The sequence below is a fragment of the Tupaia chinensis genome, unplaced genomic scaffold, assembly GCF_000334495.1.
Source record: "Tupaia chinensis unplaced genomic scaffold, TupChi_1.0 Scaffold000085_1, whole genome shotgun sequence".
Classification (NCBI taxonomy): domain Eukaryota; kingdom Metazoa; phylum Chordata; class Mammalia; order Scandentia; family Tupaiidae; genus Tupaia; species Tupaia belangeri.
In genome coordinates, this window is record NW_006159547.1 from 1,621,757 (window position 1) to 1,639,630 (window position 17,874).

Consider the following 17,874-nt stretch of genomic DNA (forward strand, 5'->3'; position numbering starts at 1 on the left):
TGTGCAGGAGGATGGAGACAAGGGAGAGCGTGGTCCCAAGAGCCGGGGAAATCCGGCTGCCCGAGCCGTTACCGGTCCGCGCAGTCAGGTCACCCTTTGTGTCCTTCCATGGCTCTAAAGAAGGAATTTAGCTGCTTATGGATTTTAGGTCTCTCTCTGGTAGCCAGTAAACTTTTCAAAATCCCACCCATCACAGATCCGCACTTTATAGACCTGTGCCTCAGTGCCCACAATGAATGGCGTGGCAAAGTCTCGCCTCCAGCTGCCGACATGAAATACATGGTGAGAAAGAACTGAGTTCTTATTCTCTGGTCCACCCTAAAATGTCCGAGTCATAATTTTATGGTCTTATTTGTGTTAATTCGGTCTGGACTTTCTGCACCCAGCTGTTAAAGATCACACTTTGGCTGGGCTAGGTCCTCTAGGGTAACGGTAGGAGTGGATGAGAAAGGAAAAGCTGGAGCTCCTTTCCTGCCCGACTTTAGTGTCTTCAGGGGTGGGGAGAAAATGGGAGGTGGGGGTTGGAAGTTGCTTGCTCTTTATCACTTAGGTTTATAAGTGTAATTCTGTAATTCTCACAGGAAGGTTGATTGGTTTACTCCCATTTTCTGACAAGCACTTATCATCCTATATAATCAAGATATTATATATAAAAGAAATAGCAGAGAGATGAAGGGTCTCTTGCTCTTACCTACTTTTTACATCTTATGAACCAACACTACCTGTGTGGTATTCGCTTGAAAAAAAATTGGCTCAAGATGGATATGAATAATGAAATCACAACTTAAATAACAGATGGATGTTTTCATTTTTAAAAAATACATAAAATTTAATTCCAAAATCATTGAACTGATTGTGTCTTTAGTAGACCTCCATCACATAAACAATAAAGCAGAAGATAGTACTTTATTGAAGAATAGCTTATAAAAGCATTAGATTAAAATAATCCATAGAATTTCAGATTTTTAACAAAGTATTCACTATGACCTATATTACTGGACATTTCTTTTGCATTATAACATTTTCCTTTTTTTAAAATGATGCCTTTATGAACTTATATGGATGGTATTAGCACATTTTATGTACTATATAAATAAGGTGCCTTGTAACTCATATCAAGTCCAGATTTCTTCCTTTCTAGCCAACAGAAAATAAAAGGGAAGTAATTCTTAATCACTGCTGGTGCACCAAAATGAGTTCAAAATTTCACTATTGTACTGGATGGGAAAATGTTTTCTAAGAGAAAAAGAGTTTACAATAAGTTTACGGAATAAAAATAAACTGATAATAGATAGTCAAGGGCTTATGTTGAATAAGTGTATGACAATAAATTTGATGATATAGAGAAAATAAATGGAAAAATTTCTTGAAACAAAATCTAATATTATAAATTAATACCTCATTTTTGCTTCATTGTTAATGATTACTAATAAGTGCATAAAATACACTTACTTTAATGTATAACATTTTTACATATGTATGTTATCTGTGAAACTAACACCCAGATAAGATTAAAATATTTATTTTATATATGATTGTCAAATTATTTACCATATGTCTCATAAATGTTATATCTTCCACTATATATTTTATGAATATAAAATAACATGAAATGTTTGAACTTGGTCATAAAAATGTTGCTCTCTATTCTACTTCCTTGATTTATAGTTTCCATTTTTTTTAACTCTCATATTCATTGTCTTGTACAAATGAGAGAATTCCTAGGTTCAGGACTGATTTTTGACCCATTGTGTCTTTTTAATAGAAATATTTAAATAATTTATATGTGTGATACGTCAGGTTGTTCCTTTTGTCAGTCTGAACGACTTATGCCAATTATATAAATCAAATTTGGAATTTAAAATATTTTTACCCAGAAAAATCCAAGATCAGATGGCTTCACTAGTGAGTTCTAAGAAAAAAGTCAATACCAATCTTCATAAATCCTTTCAAAAAATTGAAAATGGAAACATTTTAGAACTTGTTTTGTTTTATGAATCTGGTTTTACCCTGACACTAAAATCAGACATCATATTACAGAATTACAAAATTACAGGTCAATGTAGATGTAAAAATCTTCAACAAAATAATAATTCATCAAATCTAGCAACATATATAAAGAATACTATGATTATATCAATAATGAAAAGTTGGGTTAGCATTTGAAAATTAGTCAATATGATCAAGATCAAAACTGGAAATATCATAAAGGGAAAAACTCCATATATTTCAGAAACTGCAATAAATCCTGACTTAGGTTGAGAGATTATAATTGTTGATTATAATTTGCCACTGTGAATAAAATAAATGAGAAAAAAATACATGATCATCTCTATAGATTTTAAAAACCTATTTGATTAAACTCAACATCAATTTATTATTAAAACATTCTAAAAAGCAAGCGAGAGAAAAGTACTCCATTTCTTCGATAGAGTGTGTTGTTTCAGTGACCTATTACTGTACAATAGACCACACCAAAACTCAGTGGCATGTAATAATAGCTGCTTCGGTTCACATAGGAGTGGGGTTTTTTGTTATTTTTTATATTACATTTAATCACACATATCTTTACAGTGCATAATATTTCACAGGAGTGTTTTTATGTTGAAAGGCTGTGAATCTTATCAATGTAGCTTTCATCTTCTTTGGACCAGTAGGCTAACCAGGTCATTTTTTTCTCGTGGTGAGGCAAAAGTGCATGAGAACAAGCCCAATTATCCAACCACTATTTAAGACTTTGGTCACATTACATCTACTAAGAATCCATTCGTGGAAACAAGTCATAGGGCCAAAGCCCACAGACGGATGGGGAAGGGGGAATATACACCTCTTATTGCAATAAGGATGTGAGAGAAAGTGAATATTTCTAAATAGCAATCTATCACAGGTATTTATAAAACACCTATATTAAACATCATGCTTATGAGTAAGCTATTAAAAACTTGTTAGTAGAGGGAACCAGCAGTTAGCGTAATGGCTATGTCGCTGGACTCCCACGCAGTCGCGGTTCACGTATCGGACCCGGTGGCTTAAGTCTCACGCCGGGCGTGTGTGCGTGCGTGCCCAAGATCCCGAGAGGAGAATGGAGGAGAAGGGATTGCGGCGTGACCATCCCCCCCGTGGGGTTATTTCTCGCTTTCTGTCTCTCTGTCTCTCTCTGTCTGGCGAGCGCATGCGCCCTATAGCAAAAAAAAACTCTCAAAAAAAAAAAAGGAAAAAAAAACTTGTTAGTAGAACAACAGAAACACCAATAAGTTATATAAAAATAAGACTTATTAAAGATACCACTTTTTGTTCATTTGTTTTAAGAGAGATTTTTACTTTAGGGTGCCTGCACTTGCCAGAGAGATGGAGAGATAGAAACCAAGAAATTGGCCCCCAGGAGAATGGTCATGTCGCAATCCCTTCTCCTCTGTTCTCCTCTTGAGATCTTGGGCACTAATGCACACGTGTCCTGTGTGAGTTTAAGTTGCCAAGTCCAGGAGTCAAACCGCAGTCAACTACTTGCAAGTCCAGCATCATAACCATTACACCATCTGCTGGTCACTAAAGATATCATTTGTAGTTGAATCAAATAATTAAAGTATAAAACAGTTTAAAATATAGAGGAAAATTTTAAATTATAAACTTCATAAAAAAGCCTTTAAAGAAAAGCTGAATAAATTCATCATATTTATGAATTAGAGGATTCAATAAACAGCATGTCAGTAAATAACGTACCACTTTTCCTCACCCATAGTTATCTACATGTTTATTGAAATTCCATTGAACAATAGCGTGTGTATGTATGTGTGTGTGTGTGTAAGTTTATAAGTATATTCCAACATTTTGAAAAATCAAAGATCCAACAATAATCAAAATACTTTATTTAGGCTATTACATGTTTTAGTCTCCTTTACCTTAAAACAGCTTTCTGCTCCCTTTTTCCATGGCTTTTTCTTGTTGGATTAATTTTTTAAACATTCTATTTTATTTTTTGCTCCAGTTAATATAGAAGTTAAGTATTCTGTTCTTACTCATTAGTGATTACTCTAGAAATTAAAATAAGATTATGTAACCTGACAGAATCTAATACTAACCAGTATGTTTGATCATTATCCTTTTTTTATTTTTTATTTTTTATTAATTTATTTTACATTCATTCACTGAGCATCATCACAGCATACAAAATGTGATTTCCCACCCAGAATACACTGCATAGTGGTTTAATCATACATGATATCATCGACAAATAATTTTCCATTTCTTATTTTATAAAACAAGAAATTTTCCCCCTATTTCTTACCCTCTGCCATTTTCCATCCTCCTCTCACACTGTCTCTGGTGTCTACAGTTGCTTTCCATTCCTTCCCCCCCAATATTTTATTGATTCACAAGATATCTTAATTAATCTAACTACTTTCAGTAGCAAGCTCTGCTGATATATACATATCTGTGAACGCATGTCTGACTTTAGGCATGAAGCTCTGAGTAGAATGAATATACTATAAAGTAGCACCTAGCTGATGTTATACAGCTTACTGCGGTCATTAAATAGGGTTTTTTTTATAACTTTATTTTAAATTTATTTATATACATTCACTGTACATAATTACAGTATGCAAAATGAGATTCTCCATCCAGAACACATTGATATTGGCTCAATCAAGGATATTACCATACGTGTTATCGTCAACAAATAATTTTCCATTTCTTGTTTCTTATATATTTTATTTCTCCCCCCACCCTTGATTTCCTATCTCTCACCTCTGCCATTTCCCACCCTTAGATACACTGTCTCTGGTATTTGCACTTGCTGTCCATGCCCACCTTTTTTTCACATATTATCGATTCACTAAAATCTTAATCTAAATATGTTCAATAGCGAGTGCAGCTAATATATACACACCCATGAATACATGTCTGATCTTAGGCATAAGTCTCAGTGAGTAGAATGAACATACTATAAAGTATACTTAGCTGGGGCTATATAGCTTAGTGCAGTCATTAAATAGCTATTTTTTAACTATATACAGTTTATTGGTTTTATATTCATTCACTGAGCATCATCACAGCACACAAAATGTGATTTCCCATCCAGAATATACTGTACAGTAGCTTAATCATACATGTTATCATCGACAAATAATTTTCTGTTTTTTGTTACATATATATTTTACCCCCATTTCTCACCCTCTGCCATTTCCCACCCTCATCCCACACTATCTCAGGTGTCGACAGTTGTTTTCCATTACTTTCCTCCCTCACATTTTATTGAATCACAAAATTTCTTAAATAATCTAACTACTTTCAATAGCAAGTTCAGCTGATATGTACATATCTGTGAATACATGTCTGACTTTAGGCATGAAACTCTGAGTAGAATGAATATACTATGAGGTGGCACCTAGCTGATGCTATATAGCTTACTGAGGTCATTAAACAGGTATTTTTTAATGTATTTTTTAGCTTCAAGAAAAGCAGTTTTAGCTTTAATAAATCAAATAAATGCTAAGGAACTTTGCTTAAAACTTAAAACAAGGAAACAGGTTAGGATTCTGTTCAAATAGTAGGTACAAGAACCTATCAGTGGCTCAAGACAGGACAAAAATCCTTAACCAGAAAACAAAGCCTAGAAGAAACTCAGCAATGTTTTAGTCAAAAGTCATAAAATGCTATTTCACCAGTTCAGTCTCATGTACCTAATCTATCTTCTGTTGTGATTCTATCTTCCCAATTGAATTAAGGAATATAATTTTCAACTCCAGACTTATCCCTACTATTAAGTTGGCCCTTTTCTTAGTTTTCGAACTTATTTCTGTGTGTCTATATTTAATTTTCCTGACAGAACACTCCATTGAGAACTTCTTGGAGATCTGATCTGATGCTGGTAAATTTCTTTCAGGTTTTGTTTATCTGAGAATGTTCTTGTCTTTTCTTCCCATATGAAGAATAATCTTGCCAGGTACAGTATTCTCAGCTAAAATTGCTTTTCCCTTAACACTTCGAATATATTTTCACATTATTTCCTTGATCGCATTGTCTCTGATGAGAGGTCCACTGTTAGCCTGATGGGATATCTTTTATAGGTAACTTGACGTTTTTCTCTTGCCAATCTTAGTATCTTGTCTTTGTGGTTTTGGTCAGTCTGGCTATAATGTGTCTTGGAGAAGATCTTGGGTTGATTCTAACTGGGGTCTTTTGTATTTCTTGGGTCTGAATCTTTGAATGCCTCTCTAAGTTTGGAAAGTTTTCTTCAAGGATTTCAGGGACTCAATTATCAATGGCCTGATTAGTCTCTTCACCTTGAGGAATACCCATTATCCAGATGTTTGGACGTTTAATGGTATCTAGTATCTAGCCCATTTTTGGGCTATTTTTCAGTCTTTGGGGTGGATTTTTCTAGTCCAGTGATTCTATCTTCTACGTCTGAAATTCAATCCTCTGTATAATCTAGTCTACTATTAATACTTTCAAGTGGGGGCTTGATTTCCTGTATTACCGCCTCCACCTCTAACAGCTCCATTGGATTCTTTTTTATGATATGTATTTCCTCTTTCAGATCGTGCAAGAACTTCCTCATCTCCTCGAAATCATCGGTTTTTCCTATGTCTTCTGGAGTTCATTGTCTCTCTTCTCTTGCATCTCTGTTAGCTTTGTCACTATGAATATTCTAAATTCTTTGTCTGACATTTACATGAGTTCCATTGTACTGTCTGTGAATGAAGAGGAGTTATTCTTTTCCCTTAGAGGAGAAGTATTTTCTTGTTTTCTCTTATTTTGTGTACCCCTGCAGTAATTTCTGGTCATCAGACGGGTTGCGTGTTTCTTCCTAACCCTTGAAGTTCAATTGGAGCGTTCAGAAGCGTGCTGGAGGAGGTGATCTGTAATCTCTCTTCTGTTCCATTTTTCAGTCTTTGTTCATCAGATTCAGTGGTGGTTGAGGAAATTTTGACCCTAATATGGATACTGTTCACTTAGACCTGGCTAGACAGTCAGTTCATGGAGGATGAGCTGCCAAGGGATGAAGTTAAAAGAAAAAGGAAAAGAAAAGAGAAGAAGAGGAAAGAAGGAAAAAAACTATAATAAAAAAGAAAAAAGACCACAAAATAATTTTATATATGAACTTTAAAAGACAAAAAACGAAAACCGCATGGCACATATGCACACCACGCAAAATCAGTATTTCACAGCTGAAGTTCAGTACTGGGCCTTGGTTTGTGCCTCTCCTGGATCATTATCCTTTATCGTCCTCATTTTAAATCTCAATTTACCCTTTCCAGACTTATATTATTATATAGAATTTTTTACTCAATATTCTTAAAACTACAAAACATAATTTTAAGTGTAAATTAAAACATGTACTGAAGTCTTTTTAAACTTATTTCTCTTGTTCTTGTTTGTACATGGGTTCTTATTTCTTGGTATGCTTTGTTATTTCAGTATTTCTGACAGTTATCTTACTTAAAACACATTTGCAGAAATAACTTCTAGGGGGACCAGCAGTTAGCGTAATGGCTATGTCACTGAACTCCCATGTAGTCGACCACGGTTTGAGTCCGGGATCCGGGGACTTAAACTCACGCTGGGCGTGTGTGTGTGCATGCCCAAGATCAAAAGAGGAGAGAATGGAGGAGAAGGGATTGCGGTGTGGCCATCCCCCCTGGGGGTGATTTCTCGCTATCTGTCTCTGTCTCTCTCTGTCTTTCTGGCGAGCACACGCGCCCTGTAGTAAAAACCTCTCCAAAAAAGGAAAAAAAAATAATAAGAACTTCTAGGATCACAGTGGGTAAGGAGAAAAACTTCCTTTGTACTTTAAGTTAAATTTAACAGATACATAGGGCTTTCAGAAATTTGTTCATCTCACATAAGCTGTTGAATTTACTGGGATACTTTTATTCATAATATTTTCTTATTAATTCTTTTAGTCTCTAAAGATATAAGGTAATATTACTTCTCTCATTTCTTTTTTTTTTTTTTACATGATAGACCAGATTTTATTTTTATGGCAAGAATATTTAAATTGGGGGAAGAAATTGTTTCAAATGTTACTGACAGGCTTCAAACAGTTGTGATGGAGGGATCAACATCATACAAAAATCCACCTAGTAAAGTTTTAGATGACCAGTAACTTTATCAATGAGATCCGCTGGTCCTGGCCCAATTCCTAGGACAGTTTGAGAGCCTGGTTCAATCTGAGTACGTCCAGCATCTTGAATTAAACTCACAGTCAGTCCAAGTGTTTTCGCATGGGTCAGTAACTGAATCAAGGTTTCTTCATCAGGAGCTTTGACCACCACTGTGGGCTGGCCACAGTATTCCCATTCTTTGAGCATTGCAGGATTTCTCCTTTGAATTTGCTTGTAGGCAGAAACAGCAGCATGGGAGCACTGGGCAGCCACTTTTCCTTTTCCCATTTTTAAGTCATTTCAAACAACAAGAATCACTTTATATTCCCCACTCTCTCCCAAAATGCTTGTTTCAGTCCCGGCCTCTGCATTTGTGCCACTTGCTGAGTTTTTGGGGAACATTCCAAAGCATACCCGAAGACCCCAACCCAAGCACATGTCACAAGCAACTCCAGCAGCCAGGCTGAGTGCACTCGGATGAGACAAATATTCCATCATCGATGATTCGGAGAGCACCTTCTCACACTGGCCCTTCCAGTTCTTCCACTTCTCTCATTTCTGATAGCAGTAATTTGTGTGTCTTCTCCCTTTTCTGATCAGTATGGGTAGAGATTTATCAATTTTGGTAATCTTCTCAAATAATGAGTACTTGATTTTGTTGCTTTTCTCTTTTGTTTTCCCACTTAAGAATTTATTAATTGCTATTCTCATTGTTGCTATCACCTTTTCTATTCCATGATGCTCACTCAAGAAGAAATAGATGACTCGAATAACCCAGAAACTCTTTCTCTGTGTAGAAACATATTTCCATCTGATACAATATTTATTCCGAAAAAGTAAGGACTTCTCTTAACATTTCTTATACTGTGGGTCTGTTGGTAATGAATTCATTCATGCATAAGTCTTTTTCTCCTCAATTTTTGATAGGTGTTATTACTCTGTATAGAATTCTAGAGAGATTCTTTTTTTTTTGGAACTTTAAAGATGTCACTCTATTATGTGTTATTTTCTTTCATGTCATGATGAGACATTTGCTGGAGTTTTATCTTTGTTCTCATTTTCATGATTATGTATTCTTTCTTTGGCTGCTTTTAACAATCCTTTTTTACCACTGGTTTTGAGTGTTTTGATTATGACATGACTTGGTATTGTATTGTTCATGTTTACGGGATTTTCTTGAGTTTTCTGAATCTATAAGCTTAATAAAGTTACAAAATAGTTGGCCACTGCATATTTAAAGACTAAGGACTACAGTTATATGCATATTACATTACGTGAAGTCTCACAGCTAACTGATGCGCTTTTCATTGCTTTCTCATTACTTTCTCAGCATTGCTTTGCCTACTATGTTTAACATTTGTGTCAGTTCTGGTTCAATTTCCATGATTGATTTTCTCCACATGTTGGACTGTATTTTCTTGCATGATTGCATATAGATAATTTTTAATCAAATACTAGATATAAATTTTAGCTTGTTGGCTTGTCTTTTTTTTATTATTTCTTTAAGTATTCTTGACCTTTTTCAGGTATATATTTATGTTATTTGCTATATCAATCCATTTGAATCTTGCTCTAAAGATTTGCTTAAGATCATTGTTTAAAGATAATTACCTCTCACTACAAAATTGAGTACACTACAAAACTCACAAGATTATAAGGTTTTTCCGTCTGAAAAGAATCACTATTCTCAGCACTGTGTATGCATTAGGTAATATTTCCTTTTATCCTTTTGTGTATTTCTTTCCCTGGCCATGGGTAGGTTCCTTACAGGCATGAACTAATCGGTACCCTGTTAAATACTTAAGGACTCTCTGATTCCCTCTGGAGTGCTCTCTCTGTGGTCTTTCTGGTACTCCTTTATGGTCTGAACATTCTCTCAGGGCAGTGAACTAAAGTAATCATAGAGCTCATCGTGTTTCCCTTTCCTAGAAGTTACTGTTCTTTGTTGCCTGACATCCTGTCTGGACAACTGCTTTTTTCATATATTGTGTTTTTGTTTTTTTGTTTGTTTGTTTGTTTGAAGTGGGAAGATAAATCTGGTTCTGTTACTCCATCTTGGCCAGAAGCAGAAGTACTCACTGTTGGATAAGTCTTCAACAGGAACTTCTCGTGTCTTCCACTACTGAATCATCCAGGAAAACTAGGTACCTCGTTTCTCATATCAATTTCTATATCTGTCATGAAATGATTGCTAGACTATGCTGAAATAAATCCTGAAATCTCAGAAGCTTTAAACAACAAGAATCTCACTCACAAAGCCCAACAGTGGTTGGATCATTTTCCACATCATCTGTTTTCCATGAAGTGACTCAGGCTGTTTCCATCTTGGTTCCAACATGCCAACACATGTTCCTCAGAGTCACTACTGAGAAAGTCTGAGGGTTGCATAGGATCTTTTATAATCAGATCTGGTGGTGACTTATATATACCTTCATCCTATGAACCACAGTAGTCTTAATACCTTAATATTGTGTTAAATTTTTCTACAACATGCTACTATATGGTTCTCAAAACTTGTTTTATTGATTTTCTCTCATACATAGAATATGTTTAAGGCCTCCTTCCAAAAATAAAGTCTAATATCCCCTCTATTGGCTGAATCAGAGTCTAGTATCTCTGAAAGATGTGTAACAGTCTCTCCAGCAAGGTTGGTTATGGGTACTCCTGGATTAGATCATGTCTGTCCTTCACATAACTAATATTCAAGAACAGTACAGAGATAAAACAGCCATAATAAACCCTTCTATTCTGAAAATGGATGAATTGGAGGCACACAGCAATCACTAGTTCAGAAAAACTGAAATCTTTAAGTAGAGATTCTAAAAACCTGCTATGTTGGGGGTTAGAAAAGTTATTTGATTAGAGGGAATAAGGAATACCCTGGCCCTATTGTTACCTTCTTCTAAAATGTTGTTCTTTATCTTCCTTGGCCCAAATTGAGCATTGGAAAATATGATATAGTTGGGGGCTGTGTGTCCTTGCTTTCTGTCCACAGAGGTTGAAGACTCAAAGATCATTTAAAATTTCCAGAATTCTCAGGCTTTTTCACACTAGGTATACAGTATTCTGGGGAGTACATCTTTCTCAAAAACTATGACGGTCTTTCAGCTATATGCCTACAATCAGTCCCAACTATGATACCCATATGTAAAGAACAGGTTAGCAATATTTTTAAGTGTTTATTTCTTTGTGTTCTCATCCTGGTTCTGTTTTTTTTTTTTCCTTTTCATCTTAGTAGTTACTTTAAAATATGAGTTTTACTAAAGCAAGCACTCCCTTAATCTGTTCTATTTGCTGAAGTACTTTTTAAGTCAATTAAAAAACTCTTCATAATCATATTTCATCTCTTTGTCTTAAAGGTTTATAATTGCATAAAAATTTCATGACATTCATTTCTCAAAGTCTTTTTTTTTAAATTTTTATACATTTAATCACTATATATCACTTTGCTTGTAACTTGAATTTACCGCACGTGAATGCACTTCACACCAGTCCATTTGAGGATATAAAACACATCAACAGATAATAACCCACTTCTGGTCCCATAAATGTCCTGCCTTCTCTATTCTCCTCCTTAATTTCTCTCACACCTTCAGACCAACAAATGGTGTAATGGTTACATCACTGGACTCCCACATATTCAACCATGGTTTGAGTCCCAGCCCCAGTGGTTTAAAACTCACCTTGGGTGAATGTGCATGTGTGCCCAAAATCCTGAGAGAAAGGAGGAGAAGGGATTGTGGCATGGCCATTCTCCCTTGGGGGTGATTTCTGACTTTCTTTTTTTTTTTAGTTATTTATTTTTTTATTATCATCATAATCTTCTTTATATTACATTGGATTGCATATAACTTTACAGTGTATTACATTGCTTTTTCAAAAGGGAATGCCATGCATGTCAATACAGAGACATTAATCTCCCCACTTCATCATTCAATATCTTTTCATTGTTTTTCCCAATCATTATTATTATTATTCCACTGACTTTCTGTCTCTCTGTCTCTCTCTTGCCTCTCCAGCAAATGCACGCACCCTATAGCAAAAATCTCAAAAAAAAAAAAAAAGGCTTCATACTTACATGCTATTCAGAAGCAATATCTTTCCTTATCTTAAGGCTTCATATTCTAGATTCTATCTTTCATTTCTATTGTCAAACTGGTCAGTTTCTTATTCCTATAATATCTTGCTAAAACTACACTACAGCTAACAGACATTATTAATATTCTCTTTTCCAACCTTTTCCCAGAGCTTTGAGTTCAGTAGATTCATGGCCTGCCTCCTCAATTATAGGTCACAGTTTTATCAGACATTCTGCCCTGAATAATATGGATTGTAAGTTTTCTAACTGCTTATCATCTAATAGTTAAACCCTCCCACATAGTTTAAGTAGGCTTACCACTAGTATTTATAGGCTACAGAAAAAATAAAAATAGAACCTCACATAGAATTTTATCATTTTCTCAATAATTGAATATACTTAGTAAAGAATATTTCAGGGATTTTATTTGACCTGTTCAAGTTTGAATTTAATAATAATTTTACTCATTGCCAATGGTGTCACCAATAATTACACTTTCATTTCTTTAAAATAATCAAACTGTCTTAAAATTAAAAGATAAAATTATAATTAATCTATATCAAACTGTAGTGATTTAAACATTTTTAATTTTTTGGCAGTTTTCATTGTTGTTTATGGTTTTATAGCTCTTAAATTACTCACCACGCTAGTGTTCATGTCCATCTAGTGGCCAAAGTAAAGAACTGATGTCATGCTTCACATACAGATCTACAATGATCCGTGCTTAGCTACTGTGGATACCAGAGACAACATGGGAGGAGACTGGGAGCTAGATGGTGGAGGGTGAGAGGGAGGGAATCAATGGGGAGGGAGAGAAGTAAAATATATAAGAAACACAATAAATAAATAAATGTTTTAAATTATTTTTTTAAAAAAACAATAACAGGAATTGTTACCACTGCAAAATGTCTCCCACACCCCCTAATGTGAACATAAGGAAAATAGGCCTTCAGAAGTACTGCTGAATACCCTTGTTTCATGCAAGAATTTACTGCTTTTGTGTAAGAGACATGACTCAACATATTAATCTATTTGTTTATCTATGAGCTCTCATGTCAAATACTTTTTGAACTCTGAAGCAGTTTCTTCCTCCAATGTCATCAGCAACAATATTCACAAGCTTATTTATCATTCATGTACAGGCACTCTTATTTTTAAAACGTGACAAAAGACAACATTTATTGTTATGGATCACACTGTATCATTACTAAGATTAGGACAAGAAGAATCTTTTAGAAGTAAGTACATTGTGTGTGTGTGTGTGTGTGTGTGTGTGTAATCTGTGATTCGTATAAAGCCTCAGACCAAAAGCTTGACACTAGAGCAGAGATCCTTCCTACATAGATTTCAAGATGCTATGAGTTTGGATATTTATTAAGACTGCACTCTATGTCCAGGACTAAGGTTTTTTTGTGTGTTTTGTTTTGTTTTGTTTTGGAGAGAATTTTTTGCTATAGGGCTCCTATACTTGCGATTTTAGGTATGCATGCAGGTACACCCGTTGTGACTTTTTTTTTTTTTTTAGAGGTTTTTGCTATAGGGTGCATGCGCTCACCAAAAAGAGAGAGACAGAGACAGAAAGCAAGAACTCACCCCCCCAGGGGGGATGGCCACACCACAATCCCTTCTCCTCCATTCTCCTCTCGGGATCTTGGGCCTGCATGCACACACACCCGGTGTGAGTTTTAAGCCACCGGGTCCGGGACATGAACCGTGGTCGACTATGTGGGAGTCCAGTGACACAGCCATTACACTAACTGCTGGTCCCCCCCAGTGTGACTTTTAAGCTGCCAAATCTGGGACTTGAACTACATGGGAGTCAACTACATGGGACTCTAGCAACATAACCATTACACTGGGACTAAGTTTTATAAGAGTCTAGGCTAGACTGTGGTAAAATAAAGCCTAAAATCTCAATGGTTTCATAAAACAAAGTTTAATTTCTTATACAAGGTTGCAGAGACGGTGAGTTAAAATTCAACCTTTCTTCTTGGAATATGGGGTAGCCACGAGGCCCAGCTAGCTCACTGACAGGCACTATAATAAGAGTTCCCAAGTTACTCATTGAATTTCGTTACCAATATAAAGAGTAAAAGAGTACCTACTGATTCTCTTACAATTCTAAATTAAGAGTTTTAGCATTCTTTATTTAAAGGATCATTCATTCATTCATTTTAATTTAACCAGAGAGAGAAAGCAAGCCACCAGTTCTGGGACTCGAACCATGGTAGGCCATATGGGAGTGTCAGCACCTTAGTCACCACAGCACCTGCAGATCTCCAAATTTTAGCCTTCTTGTACTTGACAGTGATGATAGTATCACACGTGTTTGCATATGTTCAAATTAATCAAACTGTACATATTAAATAGGTATAGTTCTTTGTATACCAATCATACCTTAATAAAGCTGTTTTTTAAAGTGTTATTATTATTATTACTATTATTATTATTATTATTATTATTATTATTATTATTATTATTTTGTAGAGGTTTCTGTCTTAGGGCACATACACTCACTGGAGAGAAAGAGACAGTGAAAGAGAAAGGGAGAAATCATCCCCTAGGGGGATTATCACCCTTCCAGGGGGGATAACCACCCCGCAATCCCTTCTCCTCCATTCTCCTCCTGGAATCTTGGGTATACATACACATGTGTCCTGTGTGAGTTTTAAGCCACCAGGCCTGGGACTAGAACCGTGGTTGACCATTCAGGAATCCAGCGACAAAACTACTACACCATCTGCTGGTTCCCTAAAGTATTATTATTTTTTTTTTTTGGGAGAGGTTTTCGCTATAGGGCGCGTGCGCTCACCAGACAGACAGAGAGAGACATAGAGACAGAAAGCGAGAAATCACCCCCCAGGGGGGATGGTCACGCCGCAATCCCTTCTCCTCCATTCTCCTCCTGAGATCTTGGGCACGCACGCACACGCGCCCGGCGTGAGATTTAAGCCACCGGGTCCGAGACGCGAACCACGGTCGACTATGTGGGAGTCCAGCGACATAGCCATTACGCTAACTGCTGGTTCCCCTAAAGTATTATTTTTAATTTGCATTATTTCTTATAGTTCTTCCAGTAATGTTTTAATATTGACTACTATACAGTTCTAATTGCTCCATATCATTCTTTTTGTACTATCCATGCATAGTATCTATTCTCCAGCCCTCAACCTCATGCACGATATGTTTCTTGCCAAAGAGCAAGCAGAAGTATCATGATTATATATTATATATTAGCATAAGCAAAAGCATCATGATTATATACATTAGTACAATTGAAAGCTGTATGGTCATATTTAATATATTGGCACAAGCAGAAACATACTCCTAAAAGACAGTGTGGGAACTCTTCATTAGATAAAAACCATTATAGTTATCTTCATTTTCAGTTTATATTTTGAAGCTATTCTTAGCAGTCATTCTTCTTCCTAATACAAATAAGCTTCAGTTATATCATATATTAATTACATTAATATATATTTATATAATCTAATTCATGAATCATCAAATGGCATAGAGGTTGAGCTCTCTGGATCCCATATGGTCAACTGTGCAATTGAGTCCCAGACCCAGTGACTTGAAAAACATGCTGGGTATGTGTACATGCATATTCAAAATCCCAAGAGGAGAATGAAAGAGAAGGAATTGAAGTGTGGTCATTTCCTCTAGGAGGAGATTTCTCACTTTCCCTCTCATTCTGTCTCTCTCCAGTGAGGCACATGCCTTATAGCAAACAAACAAACAAACAAAATGGGCAATTTATGATAATTCATGCCACTGGGTCAAGGACTCAAACCGCAAGAGGCCATGTGGGAGTCCAGCACATAACCATTATGCCATCTAAATTTTAATTAATATGTTTTCTGTTAGGTTATATATGAGGTTTAAGCCAGTTTTTGTTTGTCTGGTTTTATATGAGGTTTAAGCCAGTTTTTGTTTGTCTGTTTTTTTGTTTTTTTGTTTTTCCTTTTTAAAGCAGAGAAATAGCCCAATGATTTAGGCAAAAGACTGGGATAGTTAGAAGCCTAAGAAGAAGTAAATTTTTCTACAGATTGTAGCTAAACTGAGGTATATTGGAGGAAGGAACAAATTGCATAAAGGCTATAGCTAAGAATATATTACATGAAACAAGCCTCTTGAAAACATTTGCTGTTTGTTCATTTCTTTTCTGTTTGGTACTGGAAAATAATTTGTCTTTTTTTTTCACTATAATTTTTTAACTCTATTTATTTACTTATTTTACAATTAAAGTATGAATTTATTTTGGTACAAAAACTTTGAAATTCATACATAGTTTTACCATTACACATATTTCCATGAGTTTTTTTTTCTGAAACTTTTTTTAATTAATTAATTTACATTCATTCCCTAAGCATTGTCACAGCATACAAAATATGATTAGTAACTGTGAAAAAAAAATTAAACTCTCTCTTTGTGGTATTTTACTTGTTCCAGATATTTTGAATTTTTGTATAAGAGAATTCATCACTCAATCTATTAATTTTTCAGGAGAGTAAATTATGAACCAGACTCTCAGAGTCTTCAGTATGAAGGCTCTCTTGGCTACTATAAACAAACTTTTTTTTTTTTAGAGATTTTCACTATAGGGCGCGTGCGCTCGCCAGACAGACAGAGAGAGACATTAGAGACAGAAAGCGAGAAATCACCCCCCAGGGGGGATGGTCACGCCGCAATCCCTTCTCCTCCATTCTCCTCTCGGGATCTTGGGCACGCACGCACACGCGCCCGGCGTGAGTTTTAAGCCACCGGGTCCAGGACGCGAACCGCGGTTGACTACGTGGGAGTCCAGCGACATAGCCATTACGCTAACTGCTGGTTCCCCTATAAACAAACTTTTTGAATACAATTATTTTTGTAGTTTGAAGATGAGTGATTAAAATATCAAAAAAAAAAGAATCAGAGAAATTAACCAATAAAATTAGTGAACAGTATGAATTTAAATCTACAATCTCAAAATGCAAATAATGTGGCATTTGTTTATTTTTATTAAATCAACTTCAATCTAATTTTTTACATTTTTTTTCTCATGTGAGAAAGAGAAAAAAAGACTCCCGAAAAAGGTCTTGTCACATCACAATCTTTCCTCTGTCTGCCAACCAGCCAGGATCAGGGTGCATCCACAGGCCTGCCTAGCATGTTCAGGTACACGCAGACATGTACTCTGGGCCTTCCCAGGTGGCTCTGGTATTCTGCAGCAGCATCCTTCCTACCACCAGCACCACTGCAGCTGGACCTTCAATCTCATTTTTAGTTTTCTCAATAATAAGAGTGTTAAAAATATAATATTACAAGTTTTGGGAACTTGTCTCCCCTCATTGTTATTTACCCCTCTCTCAAAAAAAAAAAAAAAATCCTGAATCTTTATTACAAAATATAAGAAAAACACCTTTAGGAATTAATAATCATTTCCATCCTTTCAAATTAATCACCAAGATACCAGTGAAACCATCCCCCCAGTTTTGGACATGCTACTATTTTTACGCCAGTCTTATGGCACAGACATCTAGCTGAAGGTTGGCAGAACCCGTATCAGATGTCTTACCTTCCCAGTCCTCTATCCTACCATCCCCTCCGAAATCTTACTGTATGCTCAAAGCTGCAAGTCTGATACTGGATATAGCTTTTACTTTTAGCTATTTAAGCTTTCTGCCATGTCAAAATTCTTGA

General features: G+C 35.7%; 1 protein-coding gene and 1 pseudogene across 1 annotated transcript in view; one reads left to right on the forward strand and one right to left on the reverse strand.

The window, feature by feature from the left end:
• GLIPR1L1 (GLIPR1 like 1) overlaps positions 1–17,874 on the forward strand; it is a 32,643-nt gene continuing 14,769 nt past the window's right edge. Inside the window, exon 1 of the mRNA XM_006142845.1 lies at positions 1–282. Coding sequence (XP_006142907.1) covers positions 109–282 — 174 coding nt within the window. The 5' untranslated portion in view covers positions 1–108. The remainder of the gene's footprint in view (positions 283–17,874) is intronic.
• Positions 7,978–9,269, reverse strand: LOC102484120 (peptidyl-tRNA hydrolase 2, mitochondrial-like; annotated as a pseudogene).